At 40.8% G+C, this 27629-nt stretch overlaps 2 protein-coding genes across 3 annotated transcripts; one reads left to right on the top strand and one right to left on the bottom strand.

Moving 5' to 3' along the window:
* On the bottom strand, positions 1 to 23449 carry HAGH (hydroxyacylglutathione hydrolase). 2 transcript variants are annotated; one of them, XM_007499368.3, is made up of 9 exons: positions 23319 to 23449; positions 18600 to 18775; positions 17859 to 17923; positions 12557 to 12674; positions 11523 to 11631; positions 8592 to 8695; positions 7856 to 7957; positions 4613 to 4692; positions 1 to 3318 (listed from the first exon to the last, which is right to left on the bottom strand). In XM_007499368.3, exons 2-9 carry the CDS (start codon positions 18702 to 18704, stop codon positions 3219 to 3221), a joined length of 783 nt encoding a protein of 260 aa, XP_007499430.2. In that variant the 5' UTR covers positions 18705 to 18775; positions 23319 to 23449; the 3' UTR covers positions 1 to 3218. The 2 variants fall into 2 exon arrangements, with proteins under 2 accessions (XP_007499430.2, XP_001362982.1); XM_001362945.5 differs by lacking the exon at positions 23319 to 23449 and adding an exon at positions 22858 to 22989.
* A 74-nt stretch (positions 23450 to 23523) lies between these two features.
* Positions 23524 to 25361, top strand: FAHD1 (fumarylacetoacetate hydrolase domain containing 1). The gene has a single exon (XM_016424174.2). It carries the CDS (start codon positions 23524 to 23526, stop codon positions 24187 to 24189), a length of 666 nt encoding a protein of 221 aa, XP_016279660.1. The 3' UTR covers positions 24190 to 25361.
* Positions 25362 to 27629: the final 2268 nt, after the last annotated feature.

The raw sequence follows: 27629 nt of genomic DNA, 5'->3' as shown, positions 1-27629 counted from the left end.
TTGTTTTCAATAGTGAAGGGTTTATTAGCGAAACCATTACACGCTAGTCCTATTCAACACATATCACAGAAGAGAAAATTAATTCAGAAACAAGAATAATACTCCACAGTGCTTCTCTTTGAGGAGCTCAAAGTGCAGAACAGACAACAGGTTCCATCTTCCCCTCCAGTAGGGAGCAGCAGGAATTGTGGATACCCAGCCTTCACAGGCTCACTGATTCACCATGGCCGCTGGGCTTACACACCGGCTTCATTACCTTGCATAGCATGAAAGGGGCAAGCCAATGGCTGCCTAGTTTTCACAAAATTAAACCCAAACTTATTTTAAAAAAAGATTCAAACCCCTAAATTCAAATGTAGAAATGAAACTGTAACTAGAAATTCAGGCTGTGAGCTGGAGACCGGGTTGCGAAACTGTCCAAGAGGCTGTGCTCCTTTGACGAGCAGTTACGGGATGGAGACCGCCTCATCCCACCTCAGCACCTCCAGAAAAGCCCAACGGGGAGTCGCCCAGCTTATTAGGGCTCTTGGTTGGCTGTTTTCTGAATAGGACATAAGTAGTAACCTTACAAGTCTATCCCCATCTGGGGAATGTAGCTGTTCAGGGACTAATGGAGTTTTGTCAGGGCCCAGGAGGCATTACCGCTGAATGGTAACAGTAGTCACAACTGAGATTAGCCAAGGACAGAAATGCCTTGCTGTAGAATGGGTCAGCAGTAAGTTAACAGTTACTCATGTTCCTATTCTTTCTTGGGCACTAAAGCACATCAGCAAGTAGGAATATGGCAAGAATTCACATTGGGCATAATTTTCTCAAAGCTGTGTGACATCCAAGGACCCTTGAATGGCAAGTAACAAAAGGGAAAGAGGTTCCTTTCTCTGAAAAGTAAGACTTAGCAACTGTTTCCATCGCGATTCTGGAATTGAAACTTGGCTTCCTCTCTGGGAACCTTCTGTAGCTTTTGACTCTAGTCTTCCTCATTTTCTTCTTCCTCCTTACTTCTGCAAAGGGATCAAAGCAAGCCCTCTGCAGCTGCACTGTTCAGTCACCACTATTAATCCAGGAGTCAAAATGGTTTTAATGGAGGATGGAGAGACAAAAGGGGACCAGGGACAGAAACAGAATCATTTCCTCCCTCATAGCAAGGCAAAGAGAAAAAAGTCTAATCAGGCCAACCCAATTCTCCCTGGACCCCCAGTCATTCTGTAATGACCCCACAAAAACCCACAACCCACCAATCACCCAAAAAGGCCATCCAAAGCAGCCATACGTAAGCATCTGCTGCTTTGGCTTTGACCCTACTGGAAAGCTCCCTCATCAACAATGCAGTCTAAAGGACAGCCTCCCAGGGGTGTAGCTATGAGCCCAATTTGTCTTTTGAGTGAAAATGCAGAGTGTAGCTATAAAGAAATAAGACCAATTTCCATAGTAACTTATAGACATTAGTCTCATTACTTTATTGTCATACTATGCTTGAAGACCCTGAATTATCTCTTTTCCTCCCACTTAGGAACTTAGGGGAAAAAATGGAAATGTCAATGAAAATCTTGCCAGCTCTGAGCTCAAAACCTACCCCCTGAATTAATGTACCCCAACAGAAGCACTCTATAGCAATATCTTGGGTCAAATGATTAAAAGAGACACTGGAACTTTAGAAGTGAAATGTAATTAGCAGAGTTGGAGAAGGCTGACTCTTTGAGCATTCATTGCGGAGGACAACTACATCTCTATAGCAAAGAAATTTCAAGTCCCTTTGATAAAACCTTCCCAGGTAAACCTGTAAACGTGTTTTCAGCCACATCTAAGAGCAAAATGAATCACTAAAGCTGGAAGAACACCTTAAAATGCTGCTTGACAGTTGGAAGAAACCAGTTATAGAGACCAGTTTTAGGGGTGACAGTCTGACCATAAAGGATGGATACAGGTAGCTCAGCAGCCATGATGGAGTGAGCGCGAGTTACACGGACTGGATAAGGATGAAGTTTCTCTTCTAAAGCATTCCTTGCCACTCTGCTAGTTAATCCTTGCTCAGCTTCCCAGATACATAATCTTTATCCATGCTCTCCAGAATGGTTCCTGTTGCCACTCAAAATGAGCCTTGGCTTAACAAATATTGCAGGTTGCTTGGGGACTTCGGGCTATCACATAGTAACAGGGGAGGCCACTTAATATTTAATGATGATAACACAATCTTGGGTGGGCAGAAGACACTTGCAAGCATCTGTCTAGAGCCAGAGGCCCCTTCTGAAAGAGGCAATTAATGTCAAGTCAGTAGGTAGAGCAAACAGCAAAGCATCTGTCGAGATGCGGGGTTGAATTTCTATATACAGCAATGTTAAGTGTTTCAGGCTGTTTTCAAGCTTTTGAATCTTCAAACCCCTCAACCCAGGGAACTCTCTTGAAGGTTCTACTTCACCCCCTCTAAGCCCTCTTCAGGTTGGGATGAGATGCCAACCGTACAAAGGACATAACCTATACAGTTTTATGTTACTACTCACATGTGCCATGGAAGCTAATGGCATAAAATCCAGTAAAACTTTGAATTCAAACATCAGCTTCTGGTCTTAGAAGCTATCTTAAGGGGCTCTAAGTGAAGAATTGGGAAAGGAGAACCCATTGTAAATGCCTGCTCAACTCGAAGCAACAAGGAAGACTTCTTTTGTAGAGGAGCAATGAAGGAAAAGGGTCCAAACTGGAATGCTGACCAGACCCTTCTTCCTCCCTTCAGAACCATGCCAAGTGTCTCCCTTGGGTCCCGCCTGACTTGCTGAGAGTAAATGTAAGCTTAGGAGTTGAAAAGAGCACAGAAACCTAGTTGGGCTGCAGACAAAGCCAGGGGCATTTTGTTGGGGTCAGTGTCCAGGGTTAAGACATTTCATGAAAGCATAGGATTGGCCACATTGCAGTATCTCCTCTCCCCTTAAGCCCTTAGGGAAGCATGCTTGCAGAATCACAATTGGAAATTTATAGAATCTGAAAGCAAAAATTATATGAATAAATATTCTTCAAATTTTTTATCTTATAAATATGCCACAGAATGTCTGGCAAAAGAAACAAAGGGCTTTAAAAGACAATTTTGAAATAAAACACAAACCACAAACAAGAATGATTCTCCCACAATAAGAGAAATTAATTACCTAAAACATCAGAATACCCAAATTACTGTAAAAAGGACTTAGCAGGAGAAATTTGCATTGTAATAATGCCTGTGGTGAACTTCAGTCTTTGGGCACCTTGAAATTATCCTTCTCCTTTCGGATGGCCCTCATGGTTGTCACAGGGTCGGTCTCCCCAGCATGCTGCTGTACTGTCTTCTCCCTGCCAGGCCCAAAGCAAGAGACACAGAGTACAGTACGTGGACAACAGACACACTGGCTTCCTAACCTCAGTATTGTCCCTACCCCAAACCCAAAGTGGAGGAGACAGAGACACCAAGAAGGAGGAACAATCCTGTGGAAGCTCTCTCCCCATAGGGCACCTTCTCTGCAACCAGGCTGACAAAGGAGGCGCAGATAAACAAAAACATCCTTAAAGAGGAAATCATGCTATTCAAGGGCCAATTTTGCTTTTCTTGTTGGAAAAAGGAGGAAAGTGAGATGGATAAACAGAGCCAACTCAATTTTGGTCAGCCCAGTCCCTTGCCAATTCTTTTCTCGATTTTTCAAACACAAGTAAATAATGATACTATTTCAGTAATACGTTTTTAGATCAAACTTCCAGCACCAGAAAGTAGGTTTCTTTACTCTTCTAAAATATGGGCCTGGGGATGAGTTTTCATCCTCCATTTACTTTCCATAAGCAGTGTTACAAGGACCTAAAGTACAAAGCATTCCTGTCATCACTTTTCATTCCTAGAGTTTGAAGTTGCCCAGGATCTCCGTCCTACCTGGCAGTCTTGTCAAAAGTGGGGAGAAAGGGTTGGAAATGAGTCCCAGGTCTGGTCACTTCTCAAGGATCGCATGTTATTAAAGGCACATTATTAAAGGCCTGCTGATTGCTGACTCGACTCCCAGGTGTTTGGGGAATAGAGGTGAGAAGAATATTGGGAGAGGGGTATGTGAGTGTGTGTATGTGTATGTATGTGTATGCATGCACATGTGTGTACACACAAACCTCAGCCTCCTTAGGAAAATATTCAGGGGGAAGCTACTATAAAATAAAGAAGAACTCTACAAATTTGCAAAAGCACCAAAAAAAAAGTTTCTCCAACTCCAAAAGCTTTTCTGTCTGGGCAAATCTTGCCAATTTTGTCTCACTGTACTGAAAGCAAGCAGTCATATCTCTTTCAGACACAGAATCCCTGAGAATTTACCTTTTTTTTCATTTGCATAAAAAAGATCCTCTGTTTTTAGGGATATTGCAGAAATTGTTTAAATTAGCAAACAAAAGAATATGGAATGGCTGGACTTCAGAACTAAGTGGACCAAAAAAGCTTTATGGAATCATATCCTTATTGCTTCTTTGAACTTCAGATGGTGCAAATAGGTGAAATTTTTCTCATGTTCAAACTCCTTTAATTCCTCCCTTTGAATGTGTTTTTTTTTAAACTTTGAATTGCCTTCATCATGTCTCCTTAAGACACACTCAGAAAAATACATGTGCTCACACTCACCTCACTCTCATGAATGGGTTGTATGTAAACTCCTCAGCAATAGTAGATGGTACAGTTGGTTCTCCGATGCCATATTTTGTCTTCAAAAGAAATAATCACAATTCAAAAGAATTCTGCATTTTGAATATTCCAAAAGAAGTATTTCACAATTGGTACTGTTTTTTAAAGACTGAACTTAAAATACTTTGATGCTGAACTTAAACTATAATGTAACTAGAAGAGGAAAATGGGTTTAGGAATATGGACTGCAAAAGTTTCTGAAGGGTGAGTTTTTCAGTTGTTTGGGTGATATGTATCTTCTACCACGGCATGAGCAATATGGAAATATGTATTACATGAAAGCACTGGTATAACTGTGTCAGGCTATTTACCGCCTCAGAGAGGGAAGGAGAAAATCTGAATCATAAAATGTCAGAAAATAATTGTTCAAAATTATTTCTACATATAGTTCATAAAAAGGGGAGGACGAAGGTTTTGAAGTAGGGCAGCTAGGTAGCACAGTGACCTGAGTGCTAGGCCTAGAGTCAGGAGGACCTGGGTCACTTTCTAGCTATGTGACCCTGAGCAAGTCACTTAACCCTGATTGCCTAGCCCTTGCCACTCTTCTCTCTTAGAATTGATGCTAAGACAGGGGGGCTGCTGGATGATTCAGTAGATTGAGAGCCAGGCCTAGAGATGGGAGGTTCTAGGTAGGTTCAAATCTGGCCTCAGACACTTCCTAGCTGTGTGACCCTGGTAAAATCACTTAACCTCCATTGCCTAGCTCTTACCACTCTTCTCCCTTGGGAACTGATTCCAAGACAGAAAGTAAGGGTTTTTAAAAAAGTTTATTCAGAATTTCATAGAGTCAATTCAGAAAGAAATTTCCATTGTTGTTGTTTTTTACTAAGAGTTCCATTAAAAGGACACTGCATTCTTAAATCTCTATTATAGGCACGGGAGAACAAGTACCACATTTGGAGTAAGAGGTTCTTCATGCCAAAGGCTAAATTCTGCTTCCCTTGTGACGCTAGACAAGTCACTTCCCTTTTCTACACCTGAGTTAGGATCCTCATCTATAAAATGAAAACATTTGAAGTCTTTTTCAACTCTAACTGTAGGATTCTCTGAATATCCAGGCTCCCAGCTGAGAATCTTTTTTTCTTTCCTCTTACTCCATGTCACTTCAATGTTAATTATTACCTGGAGAATATAATCTGCCTGCTATAATGAAGAATTTTCTAAGAGCTCTCTGACAAAAGCATAAGCCACTGGATGACCTCCACATCCCCTCTGGGTGGAAGCTGAGACTTTATGTCATTAACCGGTCTGGTTTATATCCATCATGCTTTGAAGTTCACGAAGTGGTTCCCTGAAAACAGTTCCCTGGATCTGTGACTTGCCTACAGTAATTAGGGATTTGAGATGAAATTCAAAACTAAATATCCTTGACATTAAGTTTAGGGCTCCCCTATCAGAAACCCTGTAGAGAAGATGATGAGGGGGGGGGGGGGGGAGTTGGACAGGCAGATCTATTCCAACCCTGAGATTCTATGCTTTGGCCATTTCACTAAGTGAGGCTTTTAATGCTTGGGGAAGCCTCGGTTTATACTGGGGATTACCTAAACACTCAGGACTGAATATGAGATGGAGAAGGTTCCTCAGGAAATATCTTTCTGAAATGTTCAGAAGGCACAAGCTCACCACCTTATCTCCTACTAGGTTTTAGCTTTCCAGTTCATCACGACCAATGGATCTGTCCTTGCTCATGCTCCCTTGTTCCCTGGTACACGGTTTATCATTTGCCTGCACATTTAACCATAGTGTGATCCCCCCCCCCCCCAAAGTGAGCAAAACAGTCAATTCAGCTGATAGTTATAACCAAAAGTCTGAAAGGGAATGAAAAGGAAAGCAAATAGATTTTTACAAATAAATCCAAGTGAGGAGAGTTTGGGAATGACTGAGAAAAAATGTAGACTCCTGTTGTATAACAGTCTAAGCCTTTACCACACAGACAGCAATGACATTTACTCAAATATTCTCCTAGAACTTTCTTAATCCTGTAAGAAGGGCTCAATAATGGCAGATTTCCATACTGTGAAGAAAAATTCTTTTGTAGCTCTAGGGACTTCTTTAAACACTAGCTTTTGGGGGAAGGTTTGCCTCCATTCCTCCATATACATTGTTAGCTCCTGACTAGAATGTAAGTGACTTTAGAGTAAGGACGGTCTTCACTTTTGGACATTTGTTCCTAAGACCTAGCACAGTGTCTATCTAGAACATAGTACTTAATATAACATTAACATATAATGGAATATAGTGTTTCATATAACATTTCATAGGTCCTGAAATAACCACGATACTACTTATAAATATTATTTGACTTAACTGGGTTAACTGTTAGGTTCAGGTAGAATAGTTAGGGCCACTACCTCTAGTTTGGGGAAGGGTAGCCAAGCTCAGGGCAGGCAGAGCCAGATCCTGGGCTAATAGACACAGACAAAATATATAAACACTGGACAGTTTGGATTTAATACATAAAGGTAGATGGAAAGGGGATTTGGGGTTTTCTAATCTAATTTAATCTATCCATCCCCACCAGATCTAACAATCCCTGCAAAGGGATTTCTTCTTAGAAATTCCCTACTCTATTGCTCCCTAACCCAAATCTACAATCCCTAATCTTAACTAACCCTCAATTATACTCCTCTTTGAGAGAATTAAGGAAAAGGGTCTGTGTAAGGAATTGTTAAGGCCAGGGAAGGAGCCAGACTTGATCTCAGGGTCTTGTAGCTGGATCAGGTTCACAAGGGATAGCCTCGATGTCAAACAGCAAAACTGGAATCAGGGAAAAGGTAGACTACAAGAAAACTGCAGCTGACACCTCCAGAGGTTTTTCCAGAGACCCCAACTGTCTATCTCCCAGCCTAAACCCCTTCCAAAGTTCTAGAATCTTCCTGCTGGTCTCATGCCACTTCCCTGCAAAATGTCACTACTTTCCTAACAACAGAACCTAATAAATGCTGTTGAATGATCCAATTCAAGATACTGGGTAACAGAGCTCTAGTTCCGGAACACTACCCACCCGAAATCAAATATATTTGAAAGTAACAGCCCCAGTGGGATCCACATATGTGCCATGAAGTCCCTGGAATGGCTCTGGCTGATCCCCTATTCAAGTTGCCCCCTCATATAATAACTCCTCAGTTTCAAGATGAGAAAATATTAAAGCTCCTATTCTTCTCCTAAATCCATCTCACTCACCTTAGCCCAGGCCAGTTTTTCTTGAATAGCAGTATTGTTTGGTTCAACATGACGTGCAAACTTGAGGTTATTGATGGTGTACTCATGACCACAGTATACTTTCTAGAGAAGGAACAAAATACAACATCTTTGAGAATAGGACTCATACAAAAGGATGATGTCATCTCCCTTTCCAAAATCTTCTAGATTCTCCTCTACTTCACTTTTCCCCCTACATAAAGTGATAGCCTGCCTGTCTTTATCTCTAGGCCTTCCAGGACTCCAAAGGTAGCTGGCTGGTAGGGTTTATTTGTAGCATAGGGATCCACAATGGAAAATACTCCTCAAGCCTTTAAGGGACTACAGACATGGCTCATGGTTTTAGTTTGGAAGAGACTAGAGAAGAGTAAAAACCTTTCCAGAAATACACACAGGTGGTTATGTGCTCTTCTGCCTCTCACTGGGGTGGCTGGATCTGGAGCATAGCATACATATGCTTAGGTATGAAGTGATTCCAGCAGAGAACAAAGAGAATGGAATAAAGAGGAAATGGCTAGAATCTGAAAGAAGAAAACAAAGGCAGAGTCATGAGGAAAGGATATGCTTCTGAGAACTTGGAAAGTGGTGAGTCTATTGTTTCAGACAAGGTTAATGAAGCTAGGGAACCCACAGAGCCTCCAGGCAGCCACTCCAACTTGCTTTCAAATATACTCTCCTTTAATAGTCTAACCACCATACTCAGGAAAAGAAAGAATACCGTTTCTGGAGGAAGACGGCCCAAAATTTCAAGCAGGGCTTTGTACATTTCATCTGCTGTTCCTTCATAGAACTTCCCACAACCAGCTACAAATAAGGTATCACCTAGAAGAAAAAATCTTGTTCAGTGAGGCCAGCCTAGAGTCTAAGACACATGAATGACACTTGATGAACCAGGTCAGTAGCTGGGACTTTGTGAACTATGACATATTTTTTTAAACCCTTACCTTCCATCTTAGAATCAATACTGTGTACTGGGTTCCAAAGCAGAAGAGTGGTAAAGGCTAGGCGATTGGAGTTAATTGGCTTGACCAGGGTCACACAGCTCAGAAGTGTCTGAGGCCAGCTTTGAACCCAGGACCTCTCATCTCCAAGTCTAGCTCTCTAATCGCTGTGCTACCTAGCTGCCCTATATTATTCATTTTTATTGGCTATTTTCATGCTTTTAAAATTAAAGCTTTATTGATACTTTCACTATATGATTTCTGTATATGTTGCCTCCCACTCACCTACTCAGCACCCCCACCCCAATCCATCCATCACAACCCCACCACTGTAGGAGTAAGGGTGGGGGGTGGGCCTATGATTTCATTAATATAGGAAACTCTTAGATGAAGACCAAAAGGTCAGCACCTTTTCTGAAATTTCTAGTCCCAGGGAGTGATCTAAAGCACTAAGGTATTAAGTGACTCCTTAGGGTCATAAACCCAGTATGTATGTCCCAGCTATGGGCCAAGAACCCATGTTTTTCTAGCTCTAAGGCTAGCTCTCATCTACTACAAGATGCTGCTTCTCACTCTTGTAACAAAGAAAAATCATTATATAAAACGATGTGATACCGTGACAATGTTCTATTTCTCCAGGCTCTCACTTTGCTAAGGAAAGGAAGAAGGTTCATTTGCGATGATTTCAAGGCAAATGTGATGTTTACATCCAAAGCTGTCTGCCACATGTGGAAATTACATGGCTGGATTGTTTTTAAAAGAGAATGCACTTTGAGTTGTTTCCCTTGTAATAAGCGTAAGGCTAGAATTTGGTTAGAGCACACACAATCACCAAGTCCCTGCTTCAAAAAGCATGAATGTACATGGTGGTTGGCATGGGCTAGGGGGTCAGTGATTAAGAGAAGTTCACTACCTCTGTTAGACTACACTCATGACCTTGGCTTCATTAGCAGAGCTTTACCTAACCAAGGAAATGATATCACAAAAAGCAGACAGGTCCAACATGGGGACCTGTCACATGAAAATTCAGTCCTTTCCCCAAAGTCAAGATTTGGGGGTAGGTATGATTCTTTTTCTCTCTTATAGAAAGTCAGTCATTATTGAGATAACATAATCTCTGATCCCAAAGGAGAAGTTGGGGTCCATGGACCCTCCAAGGCTACCATCCTGATTGGGAAGCACCACACTAATTAAAGAGCCAATATGATAATCAAAGAAATTGACTTCCCACTATGATTTGATTATGAGAGGGAGAAGGAGAGGTAGCTCTCTATGAAAAGCTCTCTATGGTCAGCCCCTCCTCCTGAGGGAGAAAAAAACAAAACCCAAATCAAGCCAGGGGAGGCTGAAGACCTCAGGGAGATTCATATTACTAATGATCCCCTGGTGAAAATAACCTAGATTAGGCCTAGCTCCAGGACAGCCCCTTATTTCATATAGATACTACCTTTTCTTATGGTTTGCTGAATTCTGGAACTTAAAAAAAACCTTTAAAATTTCAACATAGCTAGCAATTTATACACTGTTCAGGGTATGTCATGTTCAGGATCCTCTTCAGAAACCAAATTCATTCTGAACACATACTAGCTCTGTTCACCTCAGTTTCCTCAAGCGTAAAGGAGATAATAAATAGCAGCACCTTCCTCAGAGTTGTTGTGAAGATTAAATGTGATAATATTTGTAAAGTGTTTAGCCCAGTGCCTGGCACACAGTAGGTGCTATATAAATGCTCATTGCCTTCCTTTTCCTGCTATTATATCACACTCAGTGAAGAAAACTTATTAAACCAGAACTCACATGGAGGGCTGCCTCTTAACTTGCCTAACGCCTTCCTTTTACGTTGTTCTACTAGTCTTTGTTATCCAAAACATCAAAACCCAGTGAAACTCAGCTTTTGTTCCACAGGAACATACCCACTAATCCCATAAAAATGTTTTCTTCCCGTGATCTTCTGACCCTAAGCAAAGTGATAAAGTGATAGCCATTCTCTCCTAACACTTCTGATATGAGACTCCTACATACGGGCCCTGGTATTGGCCTAGCTAGGTTCAGATGTTCTCTCACCTGAAAGACAATGCTATATTGGAAGAAGTCCTGAATTTAGAGCTTAAGGTCTAGATGAGAATCTTGGATCTACTATGTGACCTTGTGCAAAAGATTTAACCTCACTTGGCCTTGGATTCTTCCTTTACAGAATGAAAAGTTTGGATCTCAAAGGCCTTTTCCAACTCTAGATCCTGGCATGCTCTCAGAACTTCTCGTGTTATGGAAGAAAAACAAACAAGCATGGTCCCAAAGAATATTCTGCTATTTCCCAAGCTATGTCATGTTTTCTTTTTTCCTATTTTCCAAGGGAAAGCTGCTAAACATTGGGGAAGTAAAGAGATTACAGAATTTCCTTTCCTAAAAATCTTCCTAAAAATTTAGCTTTTCTCTTTGCCCAGTGCTCCTCTGGCCTACCTGATTTGCAAGTAATCTACAATGTCATGACTATGCATTCTTACTATGAGGGGTACTCTAGCCTACTAGGACATTAGGTAGGAAAAATAGTCTGTTGTTGTTTTTAGTTTGCTTGTTTTATTTTTGGCAACTGACAAGAACTAGGTTGGGCATCTCCCAAGCAGCCAGAGGTCTTCAAATGTGCACATATGCCAATGAGGTACATGCCAGGAGCACAGCAGCAGGCACACACACATCATTGAACTTACCTGTAAAAACAGCAGGTGGCTCTGAACTATTGGGCTTACTCACAAAATAACAGATGTGTCCAGAGGTGTGGCATGGTGTCGACAGGCATTTGACAGTGAGAGATCCCACCTTGAATAAAGCAAGCAAAAGTGGGCTCCCGAAATAAGTCCGAGAAACATGTAGACAAAGCTTAAACCCTCACATAAGCCTGGCCTGGATCTTTGTTCAGATAACTGGCCCCTCCAACACAGTGCTCATATAGCCTGAAGGAGGAAGGACATACATTCTTGGACAGGATTGCCAATCTTAAGTTGTTTATCTTACATATTATCTGGACTCCTGTTTTGCAACTAACCATAGAAATTATCTTAAATTTTGTTCCTATGACATCAAAGCCCATTCTATAACACGGGCAACTGCCTGCTCTCAAACAAAGGGACCGTTTCTGTCCTTTTATTGCTAAATCTTAGCTAGGCTGAACCAGTTATCCAGAGACGACAGGCCTGATTTCCTCTCCTGGGCCCACAATCTTTTTATTGATCTGAACTCTGGCCAACTTAAGTTTGAAATAAACCAAATATAACTCAATGGATCTCAAACACCTCTGCTTAAGAAAAAGAAAATTAGTGTTCCAGGGACAAGAATGAAAAGTTTAGTCATATATATGGCCAGGTTGGGGCAAATTTGACTTAGAACAGCTCAGGTACAACTGCTTTGTTGTTAATCTGGTACAGGATAGAGAAGGCTATTAATTCAAAAGTCCTCAGTTGTAAACTTCAGCATGAGAGCCCTCTAATAATCCACCAAGAATAAACAGCCAGTTTCAAACACACAGAAGGAGCACTTTTCTGTCATGTGTTGGGCCTCTTACTAGGGAAAATTTATCTTGGTGGACTACTCGTGAGAGAAAACAGTGCTTGGGGTGCCAGATCAAGCATCTTGGGCATTTTACTTGGCCTGCTTTCTGATCAGTCAACTTTTCTCACCCATCACTATACACTTGACCTACATTCAAAGTCAAATCACGTTTCAAGCCTTTTCTATTTCTTTTTACCTGTAGCGTAGTAAGGTGTGACACTTTTTGAGTGAGGGCGCCAACCCGATCATCTCCCCCATATACTTTTAAGCCGCGTTCCATCTTAACAAGCTTCTCATTGCCTCCAGCATGGTCCCTAGAAGGTAAAAATAGGAGACCCAGAGCCGTCTGCTGCTTAAAAAGGGAATGTTATTTTGCTTTGTAAACCTGATTTAAAACTTATTTGTATTTAACCCATTAAATTTGTCTCAGAAATTGCATTTAGCCTATTGAAATTTGTCTCAGAAATGAGACTAAGGAAGTATAATGTCCATGCATTCCAAATGCAGAAAGCCAGTTTGGTCTTAGCCATTTGTTCCTCAGCACTAATGGAAAGAACTCCCTTGGAACTAATAGCATCAAAGTAACCCCCAATGGCTATAAGCATGTCCCATAGCAGAGGTAAACAGAGCTACTGACAAGTGTACAATTCTCAGGTGCCCTTTAAAAAACAACAACAAAATCCTTACCTTCTATCTTAGAATCAATACTAAGTATTGGTTCTGAGGCAGAAGAGCAGTAAAGGCTATGCAATGGAAACTAAATGACTTGCCCAGGATGATACAGCTAGGCAGTGTCCGAGACAGGATTTGAACCCAGGACCTCCCAACTCCAAACCTGGCACTCTTCTACTGTGCCACTGCCCTTCTGGTATCTTTTGTTTTTTATTTAAACCTTTAAACCCTTACCTTAAAACCCTTACCTTCTGTCTGGGAACCAATACTGTGTATTGGTTCCCAGACAGAAGAGTGGAAAAGGGTAGGCAATAGGGGTTAAGTGACTTGCCCAGGATCACACAGCTAGGAAGTGTCTGAGGCCAAGTTTGAACCTAGAACCTTCCATTTCTAGGTCTGGCTCTCAATTCACTGGGCTACCCAGCTGCCCCCCTCTTCTGGTTAAAAACAAATGGCCACCAAAAGTTTAACAAAAAGGGATTTAGTCTGGGTTCCATTTCAGAGAAAGAGAAAGATGAGCAAAGAGGTTTTAGGAACCTGTCTGGGGTTTGGTAATAGAATATGAAACAGTATGGAATAGAATAGAAGTAAGATGCTGTGGTTGTAAGCCTTATGCCAACCACTAGACCAGAGTGTGTTCCTGGGGGAATCTCAAAAATAATAGGTAGACAGATACTTAAGGAATGGTCTTGATGAATTCTAAACTTTCAAACCTCTTTTCATACTATAGGGAAAACCTCCTCTTCTTTTGATCCTAGAATTCTACACTTTCAACTTCTTCCCACTAACTCATTTATTGGATAAACTAAACAGCACATTTCTTTAAAAGAAAAAAAAAAACCTTAGAGAAAACTGCAGAACATAGAGGCTCTTTCCCTATATTCAGTAGAACTCTATAAATCAGAAGAAACCATGCTAAATTAGTTTAATGAAGTATATAGTTAGAGAAGAAAAACTCACTTCAGAGAAATGAGGCCAAGAATGATAACTGAAGAAGATCTGAGAGGTCACAGTAATTACCTAAAATACCAATTTGGTCCTCAAATATATGAAATACAAAAGTAATGAGGGTAGTTTATCACTAAATTTGGAATTGGCCAGCCACTTACTAATTTTGTGAAAAGGATGCCATGAACACCAAAAAACACTTAAAGGTTGGAAAATAGGGTCTGTGAAGGAAGGATAACTTAATATGGAAAAGGGAAGGCTAGAGAGAGGGATAATTATAATTGAGAATATAAAAGACTATAATTATAAAAAGGAGCCCAGTGACCTAAGGGGAACACTAGGAAAAAGCATTTATTTATTTATTTGTTTGTTTATTTTTGGAAGATGAGACTTCATTTATTTATTTAAGTTCTAATTTGGCTCTATTTTTTCTTTTTTTAAAAACTCTTTTATTTATTTTACCAATTCCATATAATAACAAATTTCTACACAAGGTTTCCTAAGTTATATGACTGAACCTATTTCCCTCCCTCTCTTCCCTTCCCTCTCCTGCTGCTAGCAGGCAATTCTGGGTTATATATGTTCTTTCATGCAGAACATATTCAGGGAAAATTAATAAAATCAGAGTAAAAAAGTCATATACTTGACAAAGGGGAAATGTTCTTCACAGTGTAAGCTGCTAGACACTGGTATAGGTAATGAAATGAGATAATTTATTATAAAAGGTACTTACCTGCCTGGGTATCTTTACTCATCTCTCTTCCCATTTTTCTGTTCCCTTTTATGTATCATCTCCCCCCCCCCCCCCCGCCCCTTAAAATGTAACCTCTTTGAAGGGAAGGTCTCTCTCTTTTTTTTTTTTGCTTGTCCAAGTATCCCCAGCATTTAACACAGGAGACAACACATAGTAAGAGCTCATGAAATATTTGTTCCCTGCCTGCCTGACTTTCCTAAAATTTTTTATGAATCATTTGTCTTGGGTAGTTTAGGGGATTAAGGGCAGGGGACTGGCCTAGATGGTTTCAAGTTTACGGTTCAGTTACAGGTTTGTTTATCAATCATTATGCTTATCATTTTACAAATATTAGCCAATCCTTATCATATTCCCATGAAGTAGGGACTGAAGTTCTTTCTTTAATAAAAAGGAAAAAAAAGCCCAAAGAGTGGAGTTTCTGGTACAAGGACAACAGGCTCTACTTGAGGTCATGATACAGCAGTCTGATCTTGCAGTGACAAGGTTCAAGAACATTTTTTTAAAGGAACAAGAAGGCAGCTTGTTAACTGGAAAAGAAAACCTAGGTAATTTGTTTCCAAAGTTGGAAATCTGTTAGCAAATCAAAGAAATACGCTGTTCTAACCAAAGAAAGCAACTTTTCTTCTTGGTTTTAAGCAACCCTAAAGTTTTTACAGGCTCTAATAAAAAGATCAACAGACAATTTCCACAAAGAAATAATTCGGATATGTTTAGGTCTGTTTACTTTTTGCTGACCAAAAGAAGATCTCCAAACACTGATAAGTCATTTGGCATTCAAAAAATTTTTTTTAATGTTTAAAGAAGGCTTAACTAACTTCTTTATGGAATTTAAGGCAAAGATTCCATTCCATAAGCCAAAGATGATTTGAGAAGAGCCCATCGAAGATTGACTCAACAGAAGAAGGATCAAGCCAGTAAAGAAGAATTTTTTCCACCATCAGTTGTTTACCTCATCTCAGACCTGTGTTGTGGCTAAGTCTCGCTTCTTTTCCCTTTGTATTAGGCAGTGATTCTCCTTAGAAATAGCAGTAAAAGCTTTTCCTGTTCATGCCAGGGCTCATCACCACACATTCAATATAAGGAATCCAATTAAGCAGGACTGAAAGGTTGGGATATTAAGGACCTTATGTAGGAGCACATGTTAAGGGACAAAGAATTGTATTGGGACTCACTAGGCCTATGGGTGAAACTGGAGTGCCATTCACTTCTTGTGACTTTAGGCAATGTATGTAAAGTGAAGATAATACCAACTTCTTGGGGCAAGAGGGGTAATTTCCCCTCAGTGAGAGCTACCTTAGAGTGCTTTGCTTCCTCTGCCTGTAATCTCTCTCCTTAATTTGTCTCCACATGACCAATTTTACGCCTGCACATAGCTAGCTGGATATTCCATTAGCATCTTAAAATCGATAAGTCCAAATCAGAACTCATTATCTTTCCCCCTACACTTATCCCTCCTTCAAATTTACCTATTTCTTTTAAGTGTATTATTGCCCTTCTAGTCAGCCTTGCTGGAACACAAATTCAAAACCTCAGTCCTCCCAGACTCTTCCTACTTTTTCACTCCCATAACTAATCAGTTGCCAAATCTTGTCAATTCTACTTCCACAACAGCTCTAAAATCCATTGACTTGTTTTCATTTGCAAAGCCACTACCTTATCCCAGATCTTAATTACTTTTCACCTGGATTATAGCTTCCTATATGGACTTCCAGCCCAGGCTCCCTTCTCACTCAAATTCATTCCCTACTACACAATTACCAAAATAATCTCCATAATGCAATCTAACTATGTTAGTTATTTTTACGATTTTTCTCAAAAACCTTCAGTGGCTTCCTATTGCATTTATAATAAAATACAAATTCAGCTTGGCATTTAAGGGCTCTTTTCTTACCTCTGTTGCTTAGTTAATGTTGAGGCTAAGCTCAGGTACTATACACTTTCTGAAATCCTCTTGATTCTGCCTAGTTTCTAGTGCTTTTTCTCTCCCTCAAATTATCTTGTATTTACTTACCTGTATACATTTTTCTGGGTTTTCTCTCCCTTAGCAGAAAGTAAGCTTCTTAAAGACTGGTACTATTTCCTAACCCCCTGGCTTATACATAGCATGTACTTAATAAACATTTATTTAAAAGGATTGAAAAGTCATATATTCTGATACTATCAAATTCATGCTTTGATGTCTGTCTTAGAACCCTTCAAAAAAAAAACTTGTGTTTTCCTAGTTAAAAATGTACTCAACATCTCATAGAAATACCAAAATAAGCATGGACCAAGTTGCAGTTTTTTTCTGAGTTTCACTATAGCTGACTTTGAACAGGTAAAAAGAAAATCTCTAAAGAAATGCTTGCTTAAAAATGACAAAAAATGAGAATAGTCACTGTTGGTGGGGTTACTGAAAACAGGCATGCTAATGCATTGTGGATAGAGTTGTGAATTAATAAAAACTATTTTTTGGCTAATGTCCATGTCCTTTGATCTAGTGATTCTACCAGGCAAATATCCAAAGGACATCACTGATAAAATGAAAGGCCTCATATGCACCAAAATATTTATTGCAGCACTATCTGTGGTAACAAAGAACTGGAAACATCAATGCATGTCCATCAATCAAGGAATGGTAGTAAATTAATATAATGGAACTTTACTGTTTTGTAAGAAATGATAAATACAATGAATACAGAGAAACAAAGAAAGAATTAACAAGAACTGATGCAAGGTAAAATAAGCAGAACCCAGAAAACACTATAACACAATGACTTCAATGATGTAAATGAAAAGAACAACCATAAAATAATTGAAAATGAATGTTGCAAATACAGAAAATAAACTTGGTCCCAAAGAACAGATATAAGAAGATAGTTCTCCACTCTCCTTTGCAGAAATGGAAGGTCCATAGTTGTGGACACTGAAGATATTGTCATATACTTTTTTCAATATATTGATCCCATTTGCTGATATTTTCATTTCTTCCCCTCTTTTTCTTTTAAGAAAATTTCTTTGTTGTAGGGGATAACTCTCTAGGAAGGGAATAGGGGAAAGGACACAGGGGGAAATTTAGGTGATGTTAAAAAAATAAAGATTGGTGATTCAAATTTATTCTAAAAATATTTTAAAGTTTGCTTACCAGTGGTGATGGGTAGTAAGAACAGTGGTCAGTTTCACTCCATGTTTTTTTACTGTTTCCACAACCTACAACCAAACACAGGGAAGTACAAAGAGATCACAATCCCATTTTCTCCCCAGCTTATAGCACCACCATCCTGGAAGTGGATGGCACTCTAGACTTTATAGATGAATTAAGAGGAGGAAATAAAATTGTTTTCCTCCTCTTGTCCCCTTACCCAGTTAAGAAATCTGACTTAGAGGCAGTTGGGTACCTCAGTGGATTGAGAACCAGGCCTAAAGGTCTCAGACACTTCCTACCTGTGTGACCCTGGACAAGTCATTTAACCCTAGCCCTTACCCCTCTTATGCCTGGGAACCAATACATAGTATAGATTCTAAGGTGAGAGGTAAGGGTCTAAAAATTAAAAAAAAAAAAAAAGAGAGAGAGAAATTTGCCTTATTTAAAAAAAAAACTTTTTAAGCCTTGTAAATGGTATCTAAGATTCATTCTCATTTCTTTTAGTCAATTGCACCAAAATTACTGGTGACAAAGGCACTTTCATGTCAACTACATGTGGGAATTGGAAAAATACTATTTGGTGATGAAAGAAACAAAAGGCAGGTGTCATGGTTAAATTATGCATGTAGCAAGAATTCTGCACCGATTAAGGTTATAGACAGTGAAATTTAAAAGGACCCAAAGCCAAAACTGTCTGTAGAAGACTTTCTGAGGAACTTCCACAAGGATCATTCATGTTACCTTCTGGGGTTGTACTGGATCCACGATGGCTGCTTCCTTGGTATCTTCATCAATGATCAGGTACATGTAATTATCAGTTAGGGCTGGCAGTAATTCAACCTTCATGTTGTCCTGTTCAATTATCTGACACTTTCTGAAGTCAGTATGTTGACAAGAAGCTCCCAGCAGGGCTGAACCTTGGAGATGCAAATAATACAAATGCAGGTCAATGGCAGAACCTTATTATGATTGAACTGAGTAGAAGGTCAAAGACAAGCCCTTTAAGTTCCATCAGTAAAGCCCCATAAATCTTGAAGATGCTTTTTGGCCAGAAGTATTTGACTTCTTTTGTTTTTTGAAGGTTTCAGAAGAAAAATCTTCATCTGACCTATATTTGTTACCAAATCACTCAAAATATGAGAAGTAATCCATCTGAATAAGGATCGAATTAGATTTTTTTTAAAACAGCCATTTAATGTCATTTACTTAGTAAGCACAAACAAGCCCAGAATTTAAAAGGGAAAAATTTCCTACCAGATGAAGAGAACAAATAAGCCACAATTCAAATAATGTTCAAATGTGGTTATCACTAACTTTAGAGAAGAGTAGAAGCTCAGAACTCAGAAAGTATCTCCAAAGCCCATTTAAGCCATTTGTTTAATCTCTACCACCATACTATGGGAGTAGTTAGTAGCTTAGATAAGAAGAAAAGAAATCATCTAAACTAAAGATTCTCAAAATTCTTTCAGAAACAAACATTTTAAAAATGTAAAATATGTCAAACCACACTGCAATATGGTCAGTCCTCGGGTTAAAGTAAGCTGGTGGGGCCAGTGCCTCATGGGGGAGCTTTCAGTTTGAATGATGGGTGGCAAGCAAGAGAGTGCTATTTATGAGAGGAGTTGCAAAGCAGGCACCATAAATTTGAGTATCTTCACACATCCAACTCCTTGGAAGTACAAAGTAAAAGTCAAACATTTAAATCCTTCTTCATGTATTGCTGGGAACTTTAATGATTAAACAACACACACCACTCTTAACTCTCCCTTTCCTTTGCCTTAATGCTCAGCAAAATAAACACATATTTTATAAATTCTGAGAAACAGTGCCCTACGCCTCTGTCCAATTTTTTACCTCTTTCTATAGTCAGTATGCAATAAATATTGACATGACCAAGCTAGGGGGCATTGCTCAGTTAGACCTGGCAAGTGCTTTACTCCCCCCAAAAAGAAGGGAAGAATAAGAGGGATTAAATAGACCTAACTGAGATTCCTTGGGCTTAAATCATCTTCCTGAATGTTCTCTAGGTTCTCTTCTCCATTTAAATTCCATTTACTCACATCACACAAATAATTTGTTCCCTTTGACTTCTCCTCACCCTAAACCTCCAATTCCACAGTGGGCTAATTTATGTTTCCCATTAGGCCTAAGGCTATCTCTCAGAGAATGCCACATTTTTGACAACTGTGTCAATGATCTCTTCTATTTAACCCAAAACGAACACTTTAAGAAAAGCCAACTCCATCTGAAAGAAATTTATCTAGTTAAGTCAAATTTCATTTTCCACAAAGAAAACAAGTGCTAAACACTACTTGAGAAAGATCACTGTCAAAGGATTTTATGCCAATGAATACATGTAATATGGTCCAGGTCATACATATACTAACGCTCTGGCTTTGATAAACATCCATGAGTTAGAGGCAGAAGAAGCAAAGTCTACAGGAAACCTTTGTAATGAAGGTGTTTTCACCCATATCAGATTTTGGGCCACACATCAAGGCTAAAAAATGTAAATATCCAGAGAGTGAAGGCAATGTTTGCTGCCTGTCCTACTTAACACTCCTAGCTACTGTAGCCAAATATAAGTCAGCCAGTGCTAGGAAATGTAGCAATTGGCTCCACAGCTGAAACTAACCATGGTCTTTCCTTCTAATTATTTGCAAAACATACAAAGAGAAAAGAGTCATTTCAAAATTAGTAGTAAGGTAGCTCAACATATCAATGGGGCAAGACTGTGACCAACATAGCATTAATCTCTTGTCTATAAGGAAAAAAATACCAAAATATAAAGTATTTATTGAAATATATATGTAGCAAACCACTAGGCATACACAAGGCACACAAATCATAAAAAATGTACCAAAAAATCAAAAGTCATAACCCACAGCAGTAGAAGTTTCACTGCCTTAAGCTAGAAGGGACCCTAGATGTCATTAAGGCTGACCCTTGGGGGCAGCTGGGTAGCTCAATGGATTAAGAGCCAGGCCTAAAGGTGTGTGTGTGGGGGTCCTAGGTTCAAATCTGGCCTCAGACACTTCCCAGCTGTGTAACCCTGGGCAAGTCACTTCACCCCCATTGCCTAGTCCTTACACACTCTTCTGCCTTGGAACCAATACACAATATTGATTCCAAAATGGAAGGTAAGGGTTTTAAAAAAAAAAGACTGACCCTTAATTTTAGAGATAAGAAACTGAAGGCCAGAGAGAGATTAAAGTGATTTGGCCAGAATTACTCTACCAGTTTTTGAAGTAGGATTTGAACACCCAGTCTTCCTAATTCCAAGTCCAGGGCGTTATCCACTATATCCCACAGCTTCTCTAGTCAATAAAGAAATATGGATGTTCTACATTGTCCCAAAAGTCTATTAAGACATCAGCAGAGGGGCAACTGGATAGCTCAGTGGATTGAGAGCCAGGCCTAGAGATGGGAGGTCCTAGGTTCAAACCTGACCACAGACACTTCCCAACTGTGTGATCCTGGGCAAGTCACTTGACCCCCATCGCCTAGCCCTTACCACTCTTCTGCCTTGGAACCAATAAGACAGTATTGACTCCAAGATAGTAAGGTAAGGGTTTAAAAAAAAAAGACATCAGCAGCTTTTTAAGCTTTACTATTATACAGGCAAGAAAGACTCTTAAAGACAGAAAGAGACAGAAAAAAAATTAATCTTCTAGTCCATGTAGTTCTGGGTCACAAAGAAAAAAACATTTTAAACTCGGCTACTATACTAGTGTATGTGGAAAAAGAGTTCCTAAAATAGGACTTGAAACATCATTTTGGTAATAAACATTTCCTAATCAAACACAGGCCTTTCAGAATTCCCCACCCTGACAAGCTACTTCCCTCTATTCAGTCCTTTTAAACCACGTATTCTGCTCTCAGAGGGCTCCCCTATTAATGACCAATGATATAGATGGCATGTTGACTAAAAAACAGTATGAACCCAAGACATTTCATTGGTTTCCCACCATGTTATTAATTCCAAGCCATTATTATGCTACTTCAGGTGAGAACTTCTACAGGTATAATATTTAGGAAATCTTGTGGAAGAAATGACAGTGGCATCAGTCATTACTACCTTACTGAAGGTAGGAGGCTTGGAGGTAGGGATGGGGGAAGATTACAAAGCCTTAAGCATTACATAGAGAAATTTGTGAGGACACCACTCTGCTTGCTCGCAAGAACTCCAGTAGAATCTAGCTTCTCTGCGCTTTGATACTACTACATTACCAGGTGTGGTGTCAGAGAACTTGCACAACTCTCTAGACATTGGAGAGGTTGGGAATGCTAGGGTGGCCTTGAAAAGCCAGGGCCGGGCTGCATATGAGTGATCCAGGATCTAGACTACCTACCGAGGGACAAGAGCCCCAGCAACTGGCACCAGCACCTCATTTTAGGAGAGTGATAACTGGATAGGCCACTATCTTCGGGTCCCTTTCCCCCTTTCTTGCTCCCTCCCCCAGCGGCATTACTAAAAGGATCAGGAGGTTACGTAACCAAGTCCAAACAGTAGGCTGGGGTTCTCTTCTAAGCCATCGACTCATAGGTCGGATGGAGACATTTTATTTGAATCCCTGGCTGGGCAGCCAAGGACAGCGGAAGAGGAGGCCTGGCACTTTCGGGATGCTTCTGAGGGATTCCCGGCTCGTCCCCCCGGGGAGCGAGCGCCTCACACTGGGCTCGCCAGCCTGGGTCGCAGCTCCCGGGACAGGCGGATGGGAGAGCCCAGTCCTGGCCGGGTCCCGAGCCGGGGGAACGCAGACGTGACATCCACAGGGCCTCCCGGGAGCGTGAGTAACAAGGGGCTAGGAGTGCGCTCCGCCTCCGGCAGGGGAGGAAGGCGATACCGGCCCCGCACGCACGTCCCACTCGGGTCAGCCGCTGCGGAATCGTGGGGAGCGCCGGCCGGCAGCACCTGTCAAGGGATCCGGGGCCGAGGACTAGCCCCGGCGGCTTCCCGGTTTCTCCTCTCCGGGCCGGGCTGTCTCCGTTCACCTACCCACAGCGCGCTTGGCCCAGGTGGTTCCCAGGACAGCGAGGCTCCGGCGGCCCAGGTGCCCACAGCCCCAGACCATGTTCCGGAGGGAGGAGGAGCGGGACGCTCTAAGAGGCCGAGCCCTGACACAGAGTTCCCGTCATCAACGCGACTCAGCCAATCCTCGCCGGCCTCCTCGCCACGCGCCCGCCGCTCCCTCCGCCCCGACCCGCAGCCGCAGCCAATCAGGGAGCGGCTTCTGGGCTCCGGCCCCCAGCTCCCCCTCCGCTCGCCCCTCCCCCCAATACCGGCCGCTGAGAAGTGTCGTTGTAGTTGTGGGGTCGCAGGGGACCCCTGGGAACCGGCGGCGGCGGGGTGGGGAACAAGGAAATAGAGGCCGGTGTGTGGATATCCTCCTCCCTCCGGAGCAGCACGGCCCTGCCAGGCAGGGCAGCGCTACTGCAACCTTCCCGGACTGCGGTCACCTGGAGCAGGGTTCAGCGACTCCCAGCCCCCAGCTGAGGGGGAGGAAAGTCGAGAGCAGTCTACTGTGTCTCCTTTCGTTGATGGAACGGAGAGTTCCGAGAAAGTTTGGCTCTGTTGGGTAGCCGTAGGCGTCAGGTGACTGCCCTTGGGCAGAGTCCACGTGATACGGTGACACTTCGGTTGGCTCGCTCTGGACTGATAGACATGGCTGCACCTCGTCAGTTGCCCCGGTTTTGGGAATGGGGCAAGAACATTGTCTGTGTGGGGAGGAATTATGCAGATCACGTCAAGGAGATGAAGAGCACAGTCCTTACCGAGCCAGTGATCTTTCTGAAACCCTCCAGTGCTTATGCTCCGGAGGGCACCCCGATCCTCATTCCCTCTTACAGCCGCAACGTGCACCATGAACTGGAGCTGGCGGTAGTGATGGGGAAACCGACCTGCGCCGTGTCTGAGTTGGAGGCAATGGACTTCGTAGCTGGCTATGCCCTGTGCCTGGATATGACTGCTAGGGACGTGCAGGACGACTGCAAGAAGAAGGGATTGCCCTGGACCCTGGCCAAGAGCTTTACTTCCTCGTGCCCAGTCAGCAAGTTCGTGCCCAAGGAGAAGATCCCGGACCCCCATAAGCTTAAGATCTGGCTCAAGGTCAATGGCCAGCTGAGGCAGGAGGGAGAGACATCTAACATGATCTTCTCCATCCCCTACATAATCAGCTATGTCTCCAAGATAATAGCATTGGAAGAAGGGGACATTATATTGACTGGGACTCCAAAAGGAGTTGGGCCTGTTCATGAAAATGATGAGATACAAGCTGCAATAGATGGGATTGTCAGTATGAGCTTTAAGGTGGAAAAATCAAAACAGTGAGGTTATATGGCAGTTGCTCTATTTCCCAAACTGCCAAATTGATTCACATCTTAATAGAGGCAATGAGTGAGGGATAGATAGGAGGAGACTGGAGAAATAGAATAATTTTGTTGTTGTGGATGTCCGCTAAATCTAAACATTAGTTTTTCGGAGGGTAGATTTGAATGGAATTTATAGTAATTTATTTTGCTACTTTTGAATGCAAAGTATGTGATAATTTTGGTCAATAAGGGAGGATGCTACATATGCATAGAGATGTTTAATGCTTCTTTCTATCATCATGATGCTATATTTATGCTTTTAAAAATTATCTTAATTCACCAAGTCTCTCTTACTCTTGTTAAAAGCATTATTTCAATCCACTGAGCTCTATGTATATATTCTTAAAAGTAGCCATTGATTTATGAAGATTTTACAGAGTAGTGAAGGGATCTGAAAAATCATATGACCAACCAATTCAATTCCTGCCTTCTTAGGTACCAGTTGACACTGATATCTACTCTCAACTTGGCCCTTTGGGATTAGCATGTTTTTCTGAGGACAGTACTGAAATTGATGCTATAATGAGAGTTGTTCTTTGAGGAACCAACCATATGTCTTCCTGAAGTGACTTTGTGATCAATGGTATGAATTTGGGTTTTCAACAGAACTTTTATAAGTATCAACTTTTTAATATTGGTTTCCTTAGTAGTGCCTTCTTAACTACTAACTTAGTGAGCCAACTGTCATATCTTCTGATTTCCACCAGCAAGAGAGAAGATCCTGGAGAGAAGCTGAAATACTAGAAGAGTTACAATAGAACAACAGTTTCCTGTTCTATTCTCTGAATGTTTGTGGGGAAATGTACTGTACAGATGGCAGGTTTTTAATACATTGGTAGTCCCTCATACTGGGTTTTCAAACTTTCTTGTTAACAAAAAAAGTTTTTCAAGTGCTTAAGCAGTAAAAGCTATTGTAGGTTCACAAATCAAAAGGCATTTATTGGTTAGATAAAGACCTCAGAAATCTGACTGGTGAGTTGTTGCTAGGTACAAATATTTTAGTATTCCTACTTATTAATACTTATGAAATTGGAAATGATTTTGGAGAAGTGCCATAAATTGAATGTTATATTAAAATATATTTCATTTCATGTTAATATTTCATATATTAAATTACATTCAGATGCTTAACTTTTATTTTTCCCCTTCTGAAAACTTTACCGTTTGCCTTAGAATTGATAGTATCAAGTTTCAAGGCAGAATTCCAAGGCAGAAGAGCAATAAGGGCAAGGCAGTTGAGGTTAAGTGACTTACTCAGGACCACACAGTTAGGAAATATCTGATGCCAAATTTGAACCCAAGACCTTCAGGTCTGGTGCTTTATCCACTGAGCCACCTAGCTCCCCCACTCAACTCTTCCTTTACAAGATCCCCACATGTTGTTCACATGAATACATCATATATTTTAGTCGTTTTGAGATGTAAGTCAGCTTTCCTCCCCCAATATATTTTTATTTATTTCATCACATACTTCTCAAGTACATGTAAAAAACAATTTAACATTCATTTTTCTAAATTCCAAGTTTCAAATCCTCTCCTTTTCCTACTTGATTCTTAAGTCAAGCAACTTGATATAGATTATACATGTGAAGTCATGCAAAATATTTCAATGTTAGCCATATTGCAAAGGAAAACAAAGACCAAGACAAAAAAATAATTTAAAAGTTTAAAAAGTATGCTTCAGTCTTTATTTAGGGTGGATAGCATTTTCCATCATGAGTCCTTTGGGATTATCTTGGATCATTGTATTGCTGAGAATATCTATCTTGCTGTCCCTGTGTTTCTGAGTTCTGTTCAGTTCACTTTGCCTCAGTTCATATAAGTCTTACCAGATTTTTCTAAAAAGCATCCTGTCAATTGTCATTTTTTTATAGCACAGTAGTATTCCTGTCACAATCCACTCATATACCATAACTTATTCAGCCATTCCCCGATTGATGGGCATCCCCTCAATTTCCAATCCTTTGCCACCACAAGAAGAGTTCCTTTAAATATTTTTGTACAAGTAGGAAATATTCCCTTATTTTTTTTATCTCTTTGGGATACAGAGTTGGTAGTGATATTGCTGAATCAAAGGGTATGCACAGTTTTATAGTCTTTTGAGCATAGTTCCAAATGCTTTCCAAAATTGGTAGATCAGATCACAATTCTACCAATGGTGCATTAGTATCTCAATTTTCTCTCATCCCCTGCAATGTAATTTTCCTCTTTTTTTGTCATATTAGCCAATCTAATACGTGTGAGGTAGTACCTCAAAGTTGTTTTAGTTTATATTTTTCTAAATCCATAGTGATTTAGAGCATTTTTTCATCTAGCTATAGATATAGATCATATAGATAGCCTTGATTTCCTCTTCTAAAAATTGCTTGTTCATATGCTTTGGCCATTTATCAATCAGAAATGAAAATCAGGTTTATATATTTTTTCTTTTATTTAAATATTCTTTGCAAAGAAACAAACAACTGCCTTTTCTCCTTTCCTTTCCAGTAAGGGGGGGGGAGAAAAACAAAACCCCTATTACACATGTAATCAAGCAAAACAAATTTCTCCCCTGGCCAAGTCCAAAAGGACTTAGATGGATTATTTATTCTGCACTTTGGAGTCTTTTCACTTCTCTACCAGGAGAAGAGTGTGTTTTATCATGAGTCTTCTGGAGTCATATTGTTATTAATCATTACACTGATCAGAGTTCTTAAGTCTCTTTAGACTTCTACTTGTACATGCTTGTTATATGAGATTATTTCCTTGTTGTTCAGTCATGTCCAACTTTTTGTGATCCTATGAACCATAGCACACCAATACTGCTCATGAACTTTTCTTAGCAAAGATACTGAAATGGTTTTCCATTTCCTTATCCAGTGGATTAAGGCAAACAAATTAAGTAACATGCCAGTGTCTCACAGCTAGTAAGTATTGTGATAGAAGAATAATCTAAGGACTTTGACAGAGACTGGAAGAAATGCAAAGGTTTCCATCCACACAGGGGGATGGATGAAAAGGCTTAGAATCCTGAGGGAAGAGGAGATTCCAGGGGAGAGGCAGTTGATCTCTCTCTCTGAATTGGGACAGCAAAGGAGAAAGTCCAACTGGAGATTGGATCCTAAGCAAAAGCTCTCATCCTTCCCTGAACCTATTCATCATCCTTCCAAAATCCCAACCAATAGTGGCAGAAACCTGAAGAAAATAAGAAGCAGCCCTAAAGAAGAAGATCCTTTCACAACCCTCTTTATACCTTGGATTTGAACATTGCTCTGCTGTGACAAAAGTCAGGGTCCATCAATCTGAACCTCTCAGGTTTAGGCTACCAAGCCTAAGTTTCTCAACCTTTGGGGGTTGGGGGGAATCTAGATAGATAGGGGTCTCCCTCACCCTCTTTCCTCTAGACCCCAACCTGTCAGC

Source organism: Monodelphis domestica, chromosome 7 (genome assembly GCF_027887165.1).
Source record: "Monodelphis domestica isolate mMonDom1 chromosome 7, mMonDom1.pri, whole genome shotgun sequence".
NCBI lineage: Eukaryota > Metazoa > Chordata > Mammalia > Didelphimorphia > Didelphidae > Monodelphis > Monodelphis domestica.
This window is presented reverse-complemented; position numbering and strand designations above follow the sequence as displayed.

Bases quoted from the DNA above. Each gene is read 5' to 3' on its own strand.
- HAGH (XM_001362945.5), bottom strand. From the start codon at position 22,933: ATGGTCTGGGGCTGTGGGCACCTGGGCCGCCGGAGCCTCGCTGTCCTG. The intron at 8,696-11,522 runs GTAAGTTCAATG...TTTTTCTTCTAG, and splicing joins GCCACCTGCTGTTTTTACAG to GTGATACCTTATTTGTAGCT. The intron at 4,693-7,855 runs GTGAGTGAGATG...TTTCTTTTGAAG, and splicing joins AAAAACTGGCCTGGGCTAAG to ACAAAATATGGCATCGGAGA.
- FAHD1 (XM_016424174.2), top strand. From the start codon at position 23,524: ATGGCTGCACCTCGTCAGTTGCCCCGGTTTTGGGAATGGGGCAAGAAC.